General features: G+C 32.7%; 1 protein-coding gene across 2 annotated transcripts in view; it reads left to right on the forward strand.

The window, feature by feature from the left end:
* The window catches only part of LOC149425357 (estradiol 17-beta-dehydrogenase 11-like), a 56300-nt gene that overhangs the window by 7812 nt on the left and 27531 nt on the right, over positions 1-20957 (forward strand). The window contains exon 1 of one of the 2 annotated variants that reach the window (XM_089651092.1): positions 4408-4611. The exons of the other annotated variant lie outside the window; for it this stretch is intronic. Coding sequence (XP_089507218.1) covers positions 4535-4611 — 77 coding nt within the window. The 5' untranslated portion in view covers positions 4408-4534. Of the gene's footprint in view, positions 1-4407; positions 4612-20957 lie in introns of those variants that run through there. 2 annotated transcript variants of the gene reach the window in all.

Consider the following 20957-nt stretch of genomic DNA (forward strand, 5'->3'; position numbering starts at 1 on the left):
TTCAATATCAGGCCATTTCTTAATTAACTTTTAGTAAAATCCTAATATATATGAACACGTGTTCATGCACCTACATTATATTATAATGACGAAATGGTAAATTTAATAAAATTTAAGAACTCGTGTTCCGACATCGTGGTAATACACTCCTCTTTAACTAAAAGCTTAACAGGAAATCTATCAATTCATTCGTTAAGGCCCTGCAATCCCATATTTTACCGGATTACGAATCAATTGACGAGATTCTAATATTTTTTTTAAAAATACATACTTAAATTGTATTCTCTCATAGAGTGAGCAGTTTCCCAGACTTGGTCTCGTGAAAAATAAAGTTCTTTTTTTTTAATTTTATTTTAATACATGTATTTTTATTATGTAGTGAAACACTTTCGACATTCCGCAATGATCCTACGCAAGACTGCCATCATAAGTGGCGGCTAGTGACTTTTCAATGCGATAGGGTGCTAAGTTTGAAAAATTCGACATTACTGATGTTATTGAAGCTAAAAAAAATTGTTTTCATAAGTTCGATTTTTTGTATGAAGATTTTCAGGAAATTTCAGTTTGGCCGTTCGGCACGGATTTCCTGAAAATCTTCATACAAAAAATCGAATTTTAGAAAAAAAATAAAAAATCGCTTTCAGCTACAACAACATCAATAATGCCATTTTTTTACTATTATCACTCTAGTATATCCAAAAGTCATGAGCCGCCATCATTAAATTCAATTTCAGAAAAACGATAGGAGGAATCTGTTTTGTGTCGGTAATCGATCAGCTGTTCACCGGTAGCTATTTCGATTTCTTTGATGTTTACCCACAGTGAAGAAAAACCGTTTGTTAACACGTCTATCTACCCCGAGTTTCATCTCGATCTAATGCTGGAAAGTGGGTTAATTTCCACTTCCAAGATTCCGTTAAATTTATTTATTCATTCATTGAAGAAAACAAAATCGAGATTTAATTAAATGTATTAAAAAATCCATACTTTTATAACCTAAACGTGGTGATTATTCATCTCGGGGTGATGGCGAACAGCACCAAGTAAGTTTACTTTGTTAGGTAGATAACAATAATCCTTGTGGGTCTGTTCGTAAGACACGCTCGGCAGGTAGGGTAACAAAGATGATTCAACACTACTCTTTCATTAGCATACCCATATTCATTAGTCTATCAAGCTGTATCATTCAAACTACGTATACATACGCGACCCGAACTACCGAACTGAACCTCAACTTATAGGCAAGGATCAAGCAACCATTAACATCACAACTGCCATTCTACAAATAATTCAACACTCCTCACACACCAACACCAAACCAGTCTTTAATTCTGACATACGCCAGCATAAAACACGATCACAAAATCAAATACACTTACCGTCATCTACTTACACGACTAAATTTAGAATTAACTCCTTACACATTGCACATAAGCAATACAACGCATTACCTAGTAATCTAAAACTTCCGGCAACGAACAAAAAAACATTGGCAAAAGCTCTTAAAAGCCATTTCCTCAGCAGTTTTATTAATGACTAACACAATCTTTCTTTGGAACCCCATAATAACATCTGCGTTTATTTATTTTAATGTCTTTTTGTTGTCTCGTCTTTAATATAATGTTGTCTTTCCCGAAATGAGTTTTGTAAACTCACTGGGAATAATACATTATAACTTTGTTATTATTTTGTAATGTATTATCTTGCAATAAATAAATAATTAAAAAAATAAAACGCAAATGGCGCGAAACGCCGCTTGCAGTTGCTTCGTTCTTTTCCCGTAATTCGTGGCTCGGTTCGCGTTTAAGTTCGCAAATGTATACGTACCATTACACTAACCGAACAAGTTTCAAAAACAGCGTGGCTGAACTTTTATCCGATTTTAGCTTTATAAAAAAACTGATTTTTTTAAAATTCAATTTGAATGAAAAAAAATAAATGTAACACGAAAAAGGTTGTACGAAATATCGAGGAGCAGTGGACAAATGCGTTGGTTTCGCACCCAGGCGTCGCGTCGCGTCGTGAGTTAAAAGTTCTCTGTATCATTGCACAAACAACATAATTTCGCTTATTTGGGTAATAGAATTGTTGTATATTGTCAGGTTATTCGAAGCCCGTGAATGTTTCTCTTTCTTGAAAAAAAATCCAGTATCCATTAAAATCTGTATATCTACTGTAAAGAATCAACCAGTAAAAAAAAGAGTTTTTTTAAATATAAAACATCTGTTTTTTATTTGGTTAGGTGTGAAAAAATTTAAATGGCTTGACTGATGATTGAACCTTCCTACCCAAAGACTGGAGTCAACAACTCCGAACACCTACTGCAAATTCTATTTGGATAGTACATGTTTATTTTATATACTAACTGTTGTAAATATTTATTTATTAAATAAGATATCATCCAATTTCAGAAAAATGTGTTTGTGCTCGCTTGTGAGTGCATTATTACCGCTAAAATTTGATAGAATGCATTTTATTCGATAGAATTCATCGACAAAATGTATATCTGCCGAGTTTCAGTTCGATCGAACGCCGGAAAGTGAGTTCATTTTCACTTCGAAGATTCCACATCATTCATTAATTTATTTATTGATTCAATTAAGAAAACAAAATCGAAATTCAATTGATGTATTTAAAAATACAAAAAAAACTTGTCACTATTGAAATTTTGAATAAAAGTCACAGCATCCTGCTAGTCTCAAGAAAAATTTCAGCTCTGATTTACGGCCACGGTCGATGCCTACATCAAACTCAAATTCACTTGTTTTAGTAAAAAAAAATCCGACGCATAAAAAATAATGATTTTCCTCACTTTTCGCTGATGTGTGAACCCGCGACCTCTGTCCATAGTGTCAAATCTTTTACCCGTCTGCCACCGACCTCCTCACCTCATTTTCACAATACGAATATTAGCTCGTTAAGGTTTTAACTAACCAGTATATGCATGGTAAACCTGCGCGACCCTCACCGCTAATTTCGGAATTGCGTGGTAAAAATAAATCGATAGCTCGTTTACTATTGACGACGTATTCTGAGGGCGAACGTAATTTCCTCTTCATTTCTTCTTCATGCGACATTTTGCCCCGCAATTTGTGAAAGTAATACCGCGGTTTGTTGTATGTTGCACGCCGGTACCTCCAATAGCAAACCGGTGCCTACCTATAGCACGCCTTTGGATATCGTGTTGTGGTAGGCTACTGGAATCCAAACAAAGTAGCGGACTGGCGACCAAAAGAGGCCCAAAAAAAACCAACGACTGAGTAGGTGGTACCGAAACTAAGGTGACCCGATTCTGGAACTCCCCACTGTTGATCCCCTGGATAGTTGATCCCCCAGGCAGTAGTTCCCTTGGACGCTTGATCCTTCAAAGGATTATTTTTGTTTTACCTTCTCTCTGGTAACGTATACAGAGATAATAATAGGGTATGGCGTATTTATTTTATACTCAAGTAAGTTTGTCGTATCCTTTCCGCATACTACTCGTATTCACGGCATTATTGTAAGAAAAAATATTTTATCGCGGATTTCCACTCAAAACGCCTCCATATATAAGCATAAAGACTTTTGTTATACGGCTGTATATTCTCTCTGCATACTAGGATAGAAATACAACAGAAATAGCGCTTTGGGGGATAAGGTGTCCGATGGATCAACTGTCTGGGAGATCTACTGTCGGGGGATCATCTGTCGGGGGATCAACAGTTGGGAATCAAGCATCATTGAATCCAAAACATAGTACCTACTCTCATGACATTATTACAATATATATTTAAATACAAGTTTAATTATGTTTTTATACAGTTCACTGGGAAAGAAAGAAATAAATTTATAACATTTTTAGATTTTCAAATTTTATATACTGTAAAATGGTCGCTTAATATTGTACCTACTTTTCTTGGGTTTTCCTATCTTTATTATTTTAGCTTCAACCAGCGCAAGAAAGTTCAAACGTTTTGTGGTTCGCGTTTGTCAATTTGCCGAAATCAATAAATATTTTCGAATGCTTTCAAAATTTCAATTTTTACTAATTGCCCGTAAAAAGTGAAAACATTTAACGAGCTTACCGTGGTATACTTAACCCTATTTACAAGATGCCAAAAAAATGCTTTTCCAGGCTCCTTAGAAGTATATGTCCAAGTATAAGACCCAAGAAGTTGTTCAATTTTCGTGAAGGACATTACAAACAAATTTCATTTCATGGGGCATTCAAACAGAAAGTCTCATGAAATGAGTTTCATGGTACACACAAACAAATCTCATTTCAAATTATGTGCAAACAGAATAAGTTTCATGGGACATACGAACAGCTTTTCTGAATTGGGCAGTCCGCCCCTGAACATAACTAACTCTGGGAGTGAATCAGCATGCAGTCATTGAGTCATTTGGCAGTCAGTTGGCTGCCGGCAGCCGATCCAACAACAAGCATTTCTGTACCTAAAGAATCGAACTTCTAACCGAATCATTCCGATCAGATCTTCAAATAAACTAATCGAACTTATCCGTTTTTATTACGTCGGAAAAGTGAAATTCCACGATGAAAACCACAACTAATGGAATAAATAGTTCGGAAGAAATATCCTCGAAGAAAATGAATTCGCAAACTTTCGGAGTGTAAGTGCATTGTTTTGATATCTTTTGACATACGCTAACTACTGTTTTGTTTTGATTACTTTCTTTATCGTGTGACATAATTTGATGCCATAATATTATAGTTTATTGTATTAGAAATACATACTGAGATATAATATTATTTCTTTGTATCAATTAATACAAAACTATCGTTGGTCTAGTTCGTCAACTAAACTATTTATTATTAAACCAATAATATTTTACAAATATTCATGCATTCGTTTTTTAGATTTATAAAGCAAATTTCATCGCAAGCGCCATCTTCAAAGTTTATAATTTGAGGCAACCTCAAGACGTCACGAATTACTAATAGTTATAATACGTGTTATATATTTGATAAACATATAATAAGGACACGCTCACATGCAGTAGTTAGATAATGATTTCGATCGATTATAATCGATTTTAATTTTAATGAAATAACTATTAAAATGCATTATTATTATTTTTTTATAAAACTTCTCATGATTATCTAACTGATAAAAAGTGTTTTAAAATTAAAATGCGCGCTATGTTTGTTTACACCGCTAGACATGCCCGTTTTTATTTATACTAGCTGACGTGCACCCGGCCTTGCTCGGGGACTTATTAATGGTTTGGGTAAAGTTTTTAGGTTGTTTATTATTGTGTACCTGTGTACAGGGTGCATTTCGAAGGTGGAAATACTACTATTGTATTATAAAAATGATTTGTTTCACTTGATCTTGCCGTGTCTTCCTCGGGCGTCCTCGACATACTCAACCATTCACTTCCGAGTCATAGATTGTCTTCACACCTCTTTCTGCGTTCATCACGTGCGCTTCATTTTACCACAAATAATTATTTCTGCGTTCATCACGTATGCCTGATTTTACCATAAATAATTATTTCTGATATTTTCGAAGGAAGCAAATACTTTGGGGTGTGACATATTGAATGAAAAAAACATACACTTAGTAAGACACCACTTTATTTTTGAATTAATAACAATAGCCAACCGGGTTTCGCTTGTCCCAAGCTTCATCAGGACTAAATATCAACAGTTGATATTTAGTCCTGATGAAGCTTGGGACAAGCGAAACCCGGTTGGCTATTGTTATTAATTCAAAAATAAAGTGGTGTCTTACTAAGTGTATGTTTTTTTCATTCTATTATTTCTGAGTTCATCACGTGCGCTTCATTTTACCACAAATAATTATTTCTGCGTTCATCACGTATGCCTCATTTTACCATAAATTATTATTTCTGAGTTCATCACGTACGCTTCATTTTACCACAAATAATTATTTCTGCGTTCATCACGTACGCCTCATTTTACCACAAATAATTATTTCTGCGTTCATCACGTACGCCTCATTTTACCACAAATAATTATTTCTGCGTTCATCACGTACGCCTCATTTTACCACAAATAATTATTTCTGCGTTCATCACGTACGCCTCATTTTACCACAAATAATTATTTCTGCGTTCATCACGTACGCCTCATTTTACCACAAATAATTATTTCTGCGTTCATCACGTACGCCTCATTTTACCACAAATAATTATTAGATTCGTGTCTTTTCTACCATTTACTTTACATGTAATATCATGATATTCATATTTTTACTGCTGAAAAACTATAATATATCGACTATTATTTGACTCCATATCTCATTATTTCATCTCATTTCTACCAATTACTACTGTATATCATATAGGTAGTTACTGTTAAAAAATACTACATTATATAGTCTTCAATTCGACTCTATACCTCATTTCAGAGTAGAGATAATAAGTCTTCGTCGGGCGTCCCCGACTTCAATAATTCAACCACTCTCTAAACCCTACTGACACTAATAAGAATAAACTTTTCAGTAAAATCGGTTCCGTAGTTTTTGAGTCTACACGGGACAAACATTATGTATTTACATATTATATTATTTTCTTAGATGATTAAAAGCATCGCTATGTGCTATCATAGGGATAGCACATTGTACTTTGCAAAAGATAGCTGTCAAAATTATCACTGTTTATGCAGGAGGTCGAATGTCGATCGAGATGACAATATTCTTCCAGCTTGCTCTTGCAAGACATAATAAGTTCAGAGCGTATTATTTTCTATAAATAATTTAATAGCAGTATTAATTGCCTACTGTCGGATCGATACAGCTGGTTGTTTACCTAATACTTTATGTGGGATATATCCCAGTGCCTTAGTGGTGGCATTCAGTGCGTTTATTTAATTCATTTTTCCGAAACAGATAATGAATCGATACTTGTTTTTATTTGTTCTAGAAAATCAAAAAAAGCTAAATAATTTATACATTTATTACGTAGAAAGTTAACTATTAATTACTTAGAAAATTAATTGGTAATTAATTAGTAATTAAATAAAAAATTAAAAAAGAAATATTTTTTATCATAATAAGACAACTTGTTTTAAATGTTTTATAAAACTTTTTAGTTCGACTGAGGATTGAACCTTGGTACCCAGGAACTCGAGTCGACAACTGTACCAACATTGCCAAATGGCGATCAGGTTTATTTCAACATTTATTTCGTATATTTTCTGCTGTATGTCAACCGATTTCAGAACAATTTTTCATTTCTACCAAAAGTCATTTTCAAACTGTGGTATTAACCACGTTTAGACGACTTATTTATGTGATTTTATTTTATCCCCTCCCAATGTAAAATGATTTATTACCGGTTAATCCGATTTACTAATAAAATAATTGTAACAATAGATTAATAGATCGGATGAAGCTGAAGCTCGATCGGATGTCAGGAAGTGGCTTAATTTCCGCTTCCAAGATTTGCATTCATTCATTGAAACAAATGGTAATTCAAATAGATGTATTTGAAAAAATAATTAGTAATTTCGAGAACTAACAATTCAAAACCTTACATTATAAACGCTAGCTAACGCTAATTTGTGTTATTATAATATATAGCAAACTTGCGGCACGTTCCAGAGTGGAATATACTCTCAGTACCGCCCTGGTGTAAGACAACCACTCAGAATTGAAATGTTGCTTGGAATGGCTTTAGCCTTGTTTGGTAACCAGATCAGAATAGCCGGGTACTCCCCACTTTCCTATTCCTCCCCTCCCCACTCACAACATACCCCAATTTGGAGATGCCATTGTCTCACTACTGGCTACAGACGGTTGAGAGCAGTTTGGACTCTTGTGCGGTATTCACATAAAAATATATATTGTAGAATTTTATGACAAAAATAGAAAATAATGACTGGAACAGGCTTAGATATCTATGCACTAATGACAAAAAAGGTTAAAATATGCAACACGCGTACGCAAATATGTAAATGAATAGAGTTCAAGTGCACAGAAAGAGATCATGTGCATTTCGGATTGATAAAATTTCATACAATCATAAAACTGAGCTAATTGTTTTTAACGTCTTACAATGTTGAATTTATTTAATGATGTAAAAGTGACGTTGACTTGATCTCTCATTGGTTAGGGCTACATAAAATCCTACATAGAAGTGCCAACGTGAACAAGAAACTGTATTTAGTTTCAGAAAGACTAAAAGCCGAAAAATACGAATTTTTAATAAAATTAACAATAGTCATATTATCACGGACGTTAATCTATGAAAAAGTGGTACTTAAAATTCTAAGAGCATAAAGAAGTCTTGATTTTCTGCTACAGTCTGATAAGTAGAGAAGAAAGGATCGCTCTTATTACGTGACGTGCATCCTTCAGCACGCAGTGCCCCGTGACCCGACGTGCACTAAGCCCACATTACATTACATAAAGGATTTGCAAGGACATAGAGGCTGCCATCCAGAACTGCGCGCGAATTGTGTCAAGGTCACCACAATGCCCGACGCAGACCATTATGTCAAATCTGCATGCAGGTAGGTGTACACGCGATGAAATCTATCACGCGAGTGACGTCATATTTTCTTTGATTATAATGATTGTGTCATTTTACCGGGTGTCAGACCACGACTCGAAAGACGAATTCAAGAAAGCCTAACTCGCGAACGTAAAGTGTTTGTAAAAATTCAGTCATTTCAGTCATCAATTCCCTAAGTAATCTGGATAGGCATTCATATATAAAAATACTCAATAAGAATTTTAAAATTTGGTCATATTCAGGAGTTCATATGTCCAGATTTTGGCTTTTGAAATAGTGTTCTTCACTCCGTGGTCACAAGCGCTGAGCTCTTTTTTCGTCACGACCTGTAATTTAAGAACTATTCAAAGTATACTGGAAATCAATGTTTTCAAAAATCGCTTGATCACAAGAGATCTGAATTTACTCGAATCTTCGCACGTTTTTACACGCTTTTCTAATATTTAAGAATAATATTATGCCTTTTAAATATTTTTTTGTCTATGGTGTTGACAACCATTACAAAATCTAAAATGAAACTTAACTAACTTCACGTCGAAAACGTACCCAAATAAATAAGTTTAAAAAATTTCGAAAAATATCAAAAAGTTTACGTAACATCACTTTTGATCCAAAATACCAAAAAATGAAAAACAATACAAAATTTTTTTCAGGAATCAATCACAAATTGGCTATTGGTAAATTACCAACAAAACTCTATTTTATTTTCACAATAAATTTACGGTAGATAATGTTTTACTTTGCCTTAGAAATTGGTGAGCCATCTAAATATGTTATGATTACATTAGACATAGACAGCGCCATTGTGTTGGTGTATGGCGCCGTCGTAAATTATTTCCTGCAATGACGGCACAACTTGGAACTATCTTATGCTACGTATACATCCGCGAATCAAACTGCCGAACTGAACCTCAACTTATGGAAAGAAACGAATCAACCGCAAACGCCGCTTGCAGTTGATTCGTTCCTTTACCGTAATTTGTGGTACGGTTCCCGTTTCGGTTCGCAAATGTATACATACCCCTAGAGAACCCCGAAATGTGGATCCTTGTGGAACCTTACCTAAGATTCTCCATATCTGAGCAGGAACAATCGATACCTGCTCGGCAAATAATCTGATTTTGGAAATCTTTTACCAGCACGGAGAAAAATTACTAATATTGAATAATGCTAATTTATTAAGAACCTCTTAAAAATTATTCGTAAACTGGTTAAAAACGGGATTGCAGGCCCTTAAAGATTGAATTATTGGGAATTTATTAAAAGTTTATCTTGAAACGGCCTACAATCCCGATTTTAAGCGATACTTTATTATATTATAATTACCAATAATTAGATTTTTTTTTCAATACTTAATTTTCTCCGTGTAGCATCATCACTTTTATAACACCGAAATTCAATAATCCATACTATTATTTGTTCCTTCTTTTGGCACATCCTTGTCTACAAGGTAGTGTGTACTTTTTATTGTTATGGTTATGAAACATAATATTAATACGTGCATAATGCATCATGGTGCATTGTGCATGCGAGTGACATTAACCGTACCAGTTTTATACTGCGTTGGACATCACACAAAGGAAGCGCAGTACAAAAATTCAAACCTGCTGTTGCTCTTCATATTATTATTATAGTAGATAATTATTGACATACCCCACCACTTCTGCAGAGTCCAATTTAAAAATTCCTGCAAAAGGCTTCAGTGGCTCCCACACTGTTTTACATTATTATGCTATACATACATATTCCTTAAGGCTCCGTAGTTAGCGTTCAAAAAGAAGTAGAAGATGACTTTCAATGGGAGTTACGAATGTTAGAGGGAGCACGCTTAAATAAAAATAAAATAAAGCGGAAATATTTAGTAAACAATGACCTTTTCAATCTCTCGACAAATGTCTTGACGGCCCCCGTGGTCGAGTGGTAAGGCTGTAGCAAGCTGGAGGTCGCGGGTTCAAATCCCGGCGTGCGCAAGTAAATTTTATTTGATTAATTTGTTAGTGGTAGTTTGATTAATTTCGCTATTACTTGTTTAAAATAGTATATAGTATTTGTACGGCACGTCCCAGAGTGGATGATACTCTCAGTATTGCCCTGGTGTAAGACCACCATTCATTATTGAAAAGTTGCTTGAAATGGCTTTGGCCGTTTTAGTGACCAGATCTGAATAGCCAGGTACTCCCCGACCTTTCTCTTCCCCATCTTCTTCGTCTCCCAACTACCTTCAGCATCACAACATACCCCAATTGGGGATGCTATAGTATCACTGCCTTTAGACGGTTGGGAGCCGTTGGGACTCTTGTGAAGTTTATTTTTTCGCATTTTTTTCATGCCTAAAACATGTTAAATAACAGAAAAAACAACAAGTCACTTTACTCGAAAACGAAAATCCAAATCAAAAAGGTACAAGTATTACAAAATCCATTCTGAATATGTTGTAGATTCACTAGTTTCCAGCTTGTACTATGTACTCCCGCTTGTAATTTCTATTTTCGACATTCCATACCTATTAGTGAATGATTCTCCCAAATCGATTAAAATCATAAAATTACAAAAAATTGTCAACGCTTCCTTAATTTAATATTTTTAACCAACAATTATTAGCCTGAAACACCTTTATATAATGAAAAAAAATATTCGAGAAAAATATAATTGAAATGTTATCCTTTGTGTTATGCATAAAAACCTTATCATTAAAAATAACTCAATTATATAATTTCTTAGATATTTTAAATTATAATAAATTTTATTTTGCGTCAAAAACAGCACTTCTGGTTAGTATTCAAGAATCATTTTTCGTTGACTTGAATAGTAAATTTGTTAGTTTCCTTGGAGCACCATAGCTCTTTGATCCCTTCCATACAAAATCCATTTCATGAATAATGAATCTCTCCGATATCTAGTATTGATTATTTATATGTAACTTTCTCGGTCTCTCTCGTAAGGTTCCGTGCATTCCCTCGATTGTTCCGCAGACATTGTAGTATGTATTATTTATGATAACAATGGTAAACTCTCATAATATGCTTTATTCACCAGCGCGTTTATGATATCATTAATGCGCAGCCCTTGTATGGAAATCTAAACACCAGTGTCAGTTTTATATCGGGGCACATGATTGGTCTGCAAACAAACAAACAAGCAATCTACGGAGGTACCTATGTATTATATCTATACAAAAGAAGAGTGAAGAAGTGTGAACGAGGTTTTTTAAGCAAATCTACACTTCTATTCTGAGTTTATGACATTTCGCAAACTTGACGTTCAAAACAGGAGAAAGTTCACTGTCTATATATGAGATTTTTAAAAACCACCCCACCCCCTTTCTCGCACCTTAAGGCGAAGCTTAATGCTAAATCACTATTTTGATTAATCTTTATAACGAATTGGTGTACATTGTGAATACAAAAAATATGCTTTAGATAAATTGAAGGTTTTCCTATGGTTTCCCTTGAGTAGAATACAAATAAAAAATAAATCACTCAATAAAATATATGTATGTAAACTACTAAAAAAATATTTTTTCCAATAGAAATGTATGAACGCGTAAAGGAAACAACAACAAAAAAATAATGTATTATAGTTAAGATTCTCTGTGACAGTTTCACTTGATTAACTTTTTTGCTTTCTGATAAAATTATTTACAAAATAAATAAAAACCAGTTCTGTGCTTGAAATCGAACGTTTCTAGACTCCGTTTGTCAAGCGACTAATGCCTATTGCCTACAATATAAGGTATACCAAGAATATACACATTTTTGGCTTGTAGCTTCCTCTTAAAGTAGAATTTTGATGAAATTTTGCACACTTGGCGTTCAAAATAAGAAGAAAATAATTACTAATCTACATTTGGTTTCAAAAGTTTACGAGACTAATTATACGATATATATATCAGGAAATGTATCTTCCCATTTCTATGTTCGTGCTTTTGGTATTTTTAACATTTGTTGTTTTTTCGTGTTGTTGTTTTAAGGAGAAGGAAGCAAAACACGGTTTATACCTCCAATAATCAATAACCATAATACTTTTGGCCATGAGAATCTTTAATCATTATATCCGATTAATCTAACCGGTTATTCATGAAATATCACGTCGATTTTTTTTATAATCCGTATGTTTCAACTATGTATATAATTATCTTTAATTTTAGAAAACAGATATATGTTGATATGGTTAATAAACAAGATTTTAACCGGTAATTTTTAGATTTTGTTACATTACTATCTTTTTTTTGACTCTAGATTTATTTTGATTTTTTGTTGTTGATCATCATATAAATTTAAAAACACATTACTTACAAACCGACACATATTATGCAATATAATAAAAATGGTTTCAACCAGGCATTTTTTGATTTTGGTCTTATATATTATTCTACTATTGTATTACTATCTACAATGCATAGTAATTATGTTTATTCTAATTTATTTATAGTTATTTTTCCTTAATGATTTTGTATACTATACGTCTTGACATTGTCAGTAAGGTTATATGATAACAGTTGATAAGCCAACACTGGTACTTTGTAATACGTATGTAGTCAAAAGAATGTCCAGCCTTAATTTTAATTTGAATAACTGTAGTGTCGTTTTTGTAGGTTTATATTTTCAATATTATATTAAGTTTACATCTACTAGTATTTTTTAATTTTATTTTTTACTACGATTGTAAAGCTGCACATCTCGAGACAGGAATTTCCTAGGGAGATGAGCGGCCTATGATTTTATTGTGGTGTACTATTTTATTTAATACATAAACGAAAAAAGGGAGAGCAGATATATTTGTTAATTTTTCTGAACACACTAACACTAGTCAAGGTTGGTATTGTTCAACATATTCATTCTTGATAATATGTAAAAAAATATTTTGTAAGAATTCTTATCGGAAAAAACCTTGAACTATTCCGCACAAGCTTGCTACGCTACGCCAGTATTTGGTGTATTAGGACTATTTACCATAGAATCAAGTCTCTCAATAAATTGTTGGTTGTAGAAGAAATGAAGCATTCAGCGATACGAAGTTTGTGTGTCTATCCGTGAACGGGAAATCTTTTTTTATTTTTTTATTATTATTTTTTTTATTTTTTTATTTTTTATTAGTGTCTATTTAATAAGGTTTGATGAGAGTTACATTATATAAAATCTATAATATTTCATTAATATAGTTTGATCTTAGTCCTCCTCACTAGGTAGTCCTGTGCTGAGGCGGACTGGTAGATTTCTTTGATTTTCTGTTATTTAGTTTCTATGATGTTTTTAATACATTTTCTAGTATGTCTGCATTGATTTCTTTCACCCATGTTTTGATTTTTTCCTTAAGCTTATTTATCTTTTCTATCTTTTTCAAACTTGGAGGAAGGATGTTGTAAAGTTTGGTTGCCAGATATATGTGGTTTCTTTGGCCAAAACTTGTCTTGAATTTTGGAACATCTCGTATTTCCATATATATATTTTAATCTTGCATCTTGTCCCTTGCCTAGTAACATTGATTCTAGACAAACGATTAATAAATAATTTTGAAACATTATTTAATTCAGTCCTATCCAATTGTAATTTGATTTAGTTGTTATTGCGGTTTACTCCAGTATCTTGGGAGGAAGGTTCAATCCTCTCTCAGATCGAGAGAGGCTGGTTTGGAGAGACCCTTTGACCACTCCAACTGGTCTCTCGACCAATCGCCTTGCGCCGCAGTGAGAGTGATATATTCATTTATCGTCACTCCTGGACACACTGATACCTAGATTCCTAACCAACCCTCATACACTTTACCTTCCCAGAACTTCCTATCTTTCCTTTCCTTAAAAGAAAGATCTTTCACAAAGCATTCCAAAAGATGACATAGGCCCTGAGGGAAATTATTATCGTGTGGGGTTAGTGTAAAAGAAAATCAAACCAAAATATATTTATTAATAATATAATATAAAAAACTTAGGACGGGTTAGTCACTTAAACAAAGGGAATTTAAACAATTCTTCAAATTTCAAAGGTCTTTAATAGGACTTTCACAGAACCCGAAAATGTAATGAAAGTTTAAATTTGATGAATTGTTCAAATTCTGTGAAACTACCCATCCTGACGGGTTGATTTTTTTAAAATATAATTACTAATATTGTCATCGTGTTGAATGTGTGTGATCAAATTTATTCTAAATTTGTCGCTACACCACTGCTACACCAAAAATGGAATGTTGAAGGTTTGTAAACCATTTTTTTCGTAACTTTATAATGTATTCAAACATTAAAAAAATGCCACCGGTCGCTGGAGGTGAAAATATTATTACAGTAAATATTTAGTCAACAATATCTTGAATTTAGTAAGAATGGGTACGAAGTTTATGTATTTTGTTTTTTTTATATTTCTTACAGAGTTTTTTTTTCTAATATTAATTGATGTGTCCAAAGCATTATAAAAGTAATATTAATATCTTGTAGAGGCCGTGACACTTGTTTTTTTCTTCTTAACATTCAAATTACATAGTTCAATTTGCTATGAATGGGTTAACACATTATATTGCCAATTATAGTAATGTTTAATATTCACATTAAATTAGCATAGACAGACAAAGAACACTGTATGACAATAAAACCGGATTCCATTAAGAATAATTATATTGTTTAAGGATTGAAATTCAACAAAAATATAGATTTTTCCTCAATTTAAACGTCAGGACATTTTTTATGATCATAAAAATATTTTGTAAATAAATTTTAGACAATGATGTTTGCGTTGGCATAGAATTTCAAGGATTTTCCTATTTTGTAAACCAGAGCCTACCGTTCGATAGTTTATGAGATAGCTGAAGTCCCCGGCTTTGCCCTGGCTTTAAACAGAGTTTTTAGACTTTAACCTTCCTCTTATTTTGAAGGTCAAGTGTGCAAACTTTCATCAATCTCGGAATAAAACTGTGGATAGACAGAGACAAACTTCTACATACAAAAAGTTAGTATATAGATAGATTCAACTAGTTTTGAGGAGTAATAAATAACTCAGGAAGGGTTATTTCACAGATTTTGAACAGTTCATTGAATTTCAAAGATAATATTAAAGTTCTTTGAAAGTTCTATTCCAGTTCTTTTATTATTTATGGGCCGGTTGTTTCACAGTATTTGGATAAAAACAGAACTTGAATAGGACTTTCACAGAACTTGAATATATACATTATTAAATTTAAATTGTTCAAATTCTGTGAAACATAATCTTAATATTTGTGTCCAAATAGGACTAAAATAATAATAAAAGAAAAATTTACGGAATGAGACCATCAGACCACACATTTATTTTCAAGAGCACAGATGTTTTCTGTGAGCCGTTCATTTTAATAATCACATCGGGGTAACGTATCTGTATATACTTACGTAATACCATATAAATAAAATAAGAGGAACAAATAAATGGTATAACATAGAACTACAATCAATACAATATGAAAGAGATAGACTGTACAAAATTGCAAAAATCTCAAGAAACTCACAAGACTGGAAAGCATTCAAAAATGCAAGAAATAAATACTCAAAACAACTGAAAGTTTGTAAGAACGATTACTTCAAAAATAAAATTATCTGTGAAAAAGGAGACACTAAAAAAATGTGGAAAACCATAAAAGGATTAATGCAAACTGAAGATAAAGGGATGAAACATGACATTGAATTTCCACATCAGATACAGGGTAGCATACAGAACTGCTTCAACAAATATTTTGTAAACAGCATAACGGAATTACATCAGAGTATACCAATACTGAAGGAAGACAACCGCGTGAGAAATGTTACCCTAAACCGAGAAAAACTTGGGTTTAAAGAGATTGATGAAACATATCTTTTACAGATTTTAAACAGCACCAAATCAAAAGAGAGTCCAGATGGAATAAGTTTTACAGTTTTAAGGGATGCAATGCCAGTGATAGGACCTCATCTACTGAACATAATAAATGAATCGTTAAGAAGTGGAAAATTTCCAAACACATGGAAAACATCTATTGTGATCCCGATTCCGAAAGTTGTTAATACCAGAAAATGTGAAGAATTTAGACCTATAAATATGTTACCAAAATATGAACAGGTACTAGAAATTGTAATAAAGAAACAACTCGTTGAGTATTTGGAAAAACATCATATATTATGTGACGAACAATCAGGATTCCGTAATAATAACTCTTGTGAAGCTGCAATAAACATTGTGATTGATACATGGAAGAAAGAAACAGATAATAAAAAAATCACCATTGCAGCATTCTTAGATTTTAAAAGAGCATTCGAAACGATAGAAAGGAAAAAACTTTTGGAAAAATTAGAAGATATAGGTCTTTCTGAAGTAGCTCTAAATCTTTTCAAAGAATATCTCCATGAAAGAAAACAGGTAACAAAAGTGGAAAGCTCAGAATCAGAACCGATAGAAAACAACCTCGGTGTTCCACAAGGGTCGGTATTAGGTCCAATTCTATTCATTATTTACATTAATGATATAATTAAAACCATAAAACATTGCAAAATTAGATTATTTGCAGACGATACATTAATCTATATTTCATGTAAAGAGTACATAGATGCAATCAATAAATTAAATGAAGACCTACAAAATATAGCGAAATGGCTGAAATTAAACAAATTAAAACTGAATGTCAACAAAACAAAATATATGGAAATAGGCAACAAAACGCATAACACAGAGTTAAAATTGACAATTAATGACGAAAAAATTGAAAAAGTAAATGAAATTAAGTACCTAGGTGTGATACTAGATTCAAAACTAACTTTCGCAGCAAATTTTGAATATGTGCTAAAGAAGGTATCTAAAAAAGTCAATTTTCTTAGAAGATTAAGAAATAAACTAAATGGAAACACTACAGAGCTGATTTATAAAACTATAGTTGCTCCACATTTAGATTATTGCTCTACTATGTTGTATTTGGCCAATGAAGGAAACTTGAACAAGCTAGATGTTATACAGAATAGAGCTATGAGATGTATACTAGGAAAAGGAAAATACGCAAGCATAGATCAAATGAGAGAACAGCTAAATTGGATTTCTATAAAAAAGAGACTATTATATAATGTGTTAATTTTTGTACATAAAATCATGAACAACCAAATGCCAAAATATTTTAAGGATGAAATTGTTTTTAATAGAGATGTTCATAATTACGAAACCAGAAATGTAAATAGGATTAGATTGCCACATATGAAAAAAACAAAATCACAGAACTGCCTAATGTACAAAGGACTAAAAATGTATGATGAAATGCCTGAAAGTCTGAAGAATGAAGGAAGAATGAATGTATTTAAAAATAAATGTTATATTTACTGTAAAAATATGTAAAATTACAAAATGAAATATGATCTTGTTTATATTAGTTTATATTCAAATGTATAAACTAACTCAATAAATAATAAAAAAAATACATACTCGTATCGTATATCATAAATTATTGTAACGTTTGGTATTATTAGCTTCATATCATCTATATTGTCTACCGCTGTTGCTCTAGCATTTGCAGCTGTTTTTAGTTATGTCTGGATAATTTCAGTGTTGTACTTTCCCTATGTCTGTTGATGTGTAGGTAGGTACCTACCTACTTAGTAGGCTTTTTATAAATTAAAGCTTATGAATGCGAATCTGTAAAAACATATTATGGTGTCGTATATTTTTTACCTATATTAAACCTGAATCCCGTAATAATTTGAAGTCGATTTAAATCCAAAGGTTATAAAATTACGGACATTAATAGGCAAGTTATATAAATCATAATCGTTTAGTACCAAATGAATTCTCGTTTCGTCGTTTCTGGCATGTTTTTCCTGGTGACCGGATAAATCATCAAAATGATAATTCATCACATCTTTAAAAAGTTAAATAAAGTCATGGAAAGTGATGAAACAAAAACTTTATTAACTGGGTTAAGTAGGTTAGGTTAGGTTAGGTTTAATTTTTTTTTTTTCATCGTTTCTAATGACTTTATATCACTTTTTAAAAGTGTGTTGGTTGAATTGTCACTGTGTTGAGTTATCATGGAACCGTTTTTCCTGCCAGCGTAATTGTTGTAGTCACCTACGAACTGTTTTCTTTTTCTTGAATTTTATTTAGAAATTTAGTTTTCTTGAAAAGGGCTTCAAATATATTGCAATTTACAATTTACAAATATGCTCACCTTTAGGAGCACTTAATAAATACATTTAAACTGAGAGCTCAGAAACACAGGCGACTTAAAAAAAGAGTTCTCGTCCGCACGAGCTTGTAAAACGATAACAAGGAATTTTAATTTGCAAAGCCAGTTTGGAATGCGAAGAAGGAATTAAAAACGGCTTTAAACAGTATATTGAACATTATGATTGTGATACATATTGAAGATAATTATGGGTTGTTCAATTTAACCAGCATTAAGCTTCCACACGCGAAGTGCAAATTACGAACAGCACTAGATCCTTCAATCAAAAATATATCCAACAAGCAAAAACGAAAAAATTTGGACAGAGAAATTTCATTTCCTACGGCATAAAACATTACAACAATATATTCAAAACATTCATAAAACAATGGATCTGGGACACAGGGAGACATGAAATTGATAGAATATTGCGACCAAACACAGACTGATTGAAGTGAGACAACCTGTGTAATATCTAAGTGGTATACCTAAGTATAATTAAAACAATCTATATAAGGTGTTAGATATACATTGTAAACTGTAAAGTTCACAGTGTAGATACAAAATTGTAGTGCACATTCTAATTAGTGTAATAGGTATTAGATTATATTAAAATCTTAATTGGATAAAATATAATAAGGAAAATGTAAAATGTATTGGCCAGCCCAGTGGGGAAAACAGTATAAAATAAAACTTAGTCCATACAAATCATGGTAAATAATAAACAAAATTAAAATAAATAGATAAATGGTGTGTAGTGACATTGGCAGAACGCTCGTTGATCAATATTCTCACAAACGCGAGCAATTGTAATTGCAACATGCATTGGTGAATCTCTGAAAATATAAAATTCAATCAATAAAGATTTGTAATTGCACCCTGTGATTTGAAATATGTTTTCGTGATAGCTTTTCTGTAATATTGAATCCTGAAGGTTGTAAGAAATGGCTTTATAATATTATTATACCACATCTTACAAACTTATTTGACGACCTCCGTGGTTTTAAGAGGAGTACGGCTCTTTACTAGCAAGCTGGAGATGGCAGGTTCAAATCCCGGCGTGCGCAAGTAAATTTTATTTGATTAATGTGTGTTATTTCTGTATACATATAGTACATTTGCGGCACGTTCCAGAGTGACAGAAATCTCAGTATCCTTCAGTTTCTCAGTATCGCCCCGGTGTAAGACCACCATTCAGAATGAAACGTTACTTGAAATGGCTTTCTCCGTGTTTGGTGACCAGATCTGAATAACCAGGTACTTCACCTTCTTCTTCCCCATTTACTTCCCCTCCCCACTACCTTCAGCCTCACAACACACCCCAATTGGGGATGGCGTAGTCTCATTGACTCCAAAGGGTTGGGAGCAGTTGGGACTCTTGTGCAGTATTCACGTAAAAAATATTTTAAAAAAAACATGGAACGCTTTGTGTTACACATATGAATGAAAAAATGAAGAATTAGTCTTTATATATCAATAAGATTTCAAAAAGATTTTTTTTAAAATTATAAATAAATTTAATGTTGTCATAATGTTTTGTGCAATTTAGAACTGCATTTTGTGATGTGAAAGGAGTTGCGGCGGCGAAGGAGCGAGAACACATATTAACGTAATATCCAATTTCGTTGCATGACTAGAGTTACTGTCAGATTCGGGTTACACGTTACATTTAGTCTTTAGTCTATATTTAGATGATTTCTCATACGTATTGTATACAAATAAAAAGATAGACGGGACTGGAATAAATAAAATATATTATGATAAAATACACAAGGACCGTTGGGGCCAAAACATTTGGTGGCCCTAATTCATCACATTTGTTTGCGAACTATTCAAGATCGAAACTAGTAGATATTGACATAGTAATGACTACTCGACTTACACTACACGAAAATATTGACATAACGAAAATGAATATACTTAGGTAGTTTCCACTTCTATATTTAAGAATCCGGAATGATTTCGAGATCCTTACCTCATCCACACCACTTGTGTCTTTATTTTGTTTACGCACTTGTATAACTGTGTTTATATTGTACTTACTCGTACCAATACAATATCATTGTAATTGTCACCAGGCTTTAGTGGACAGCATATATTCAGCAAAGACGTTTCGTGGTGATAATCTCTAAATAGTAAAAAATAATGTCGCTATCCGCATCTGTCTGTTTGTACGCTTAGAGGTTTTATTTTGAATAGCCTGCTATTTCGGTAGATGTTACTTTTGAAGCTGTCATTTTTTGACATTTGACAAGTAGAAACTACGCCTTAAATAAAAATGGAACGATACACGCTTCAACAACGCATTGAAATTATTAAAATTCACTTGAGTGAATCAA

Source organism: Hesperophylax consimilis, chromosome 3 (assembly GCF_061612785.1).
Source record: "Hesperophylax consimilis isolate HC1 chromosome 3, BYU_Hcon_1.0, whole genome shotgun sequence".
In the NCBI taxonomy this organism is placed as follows: Eukaryota; Metazoa; Arthropoda; class Insecta; order Trichoptera; family Limnephilidae; genus Hesperophylax; species Hesperophylax consimilis.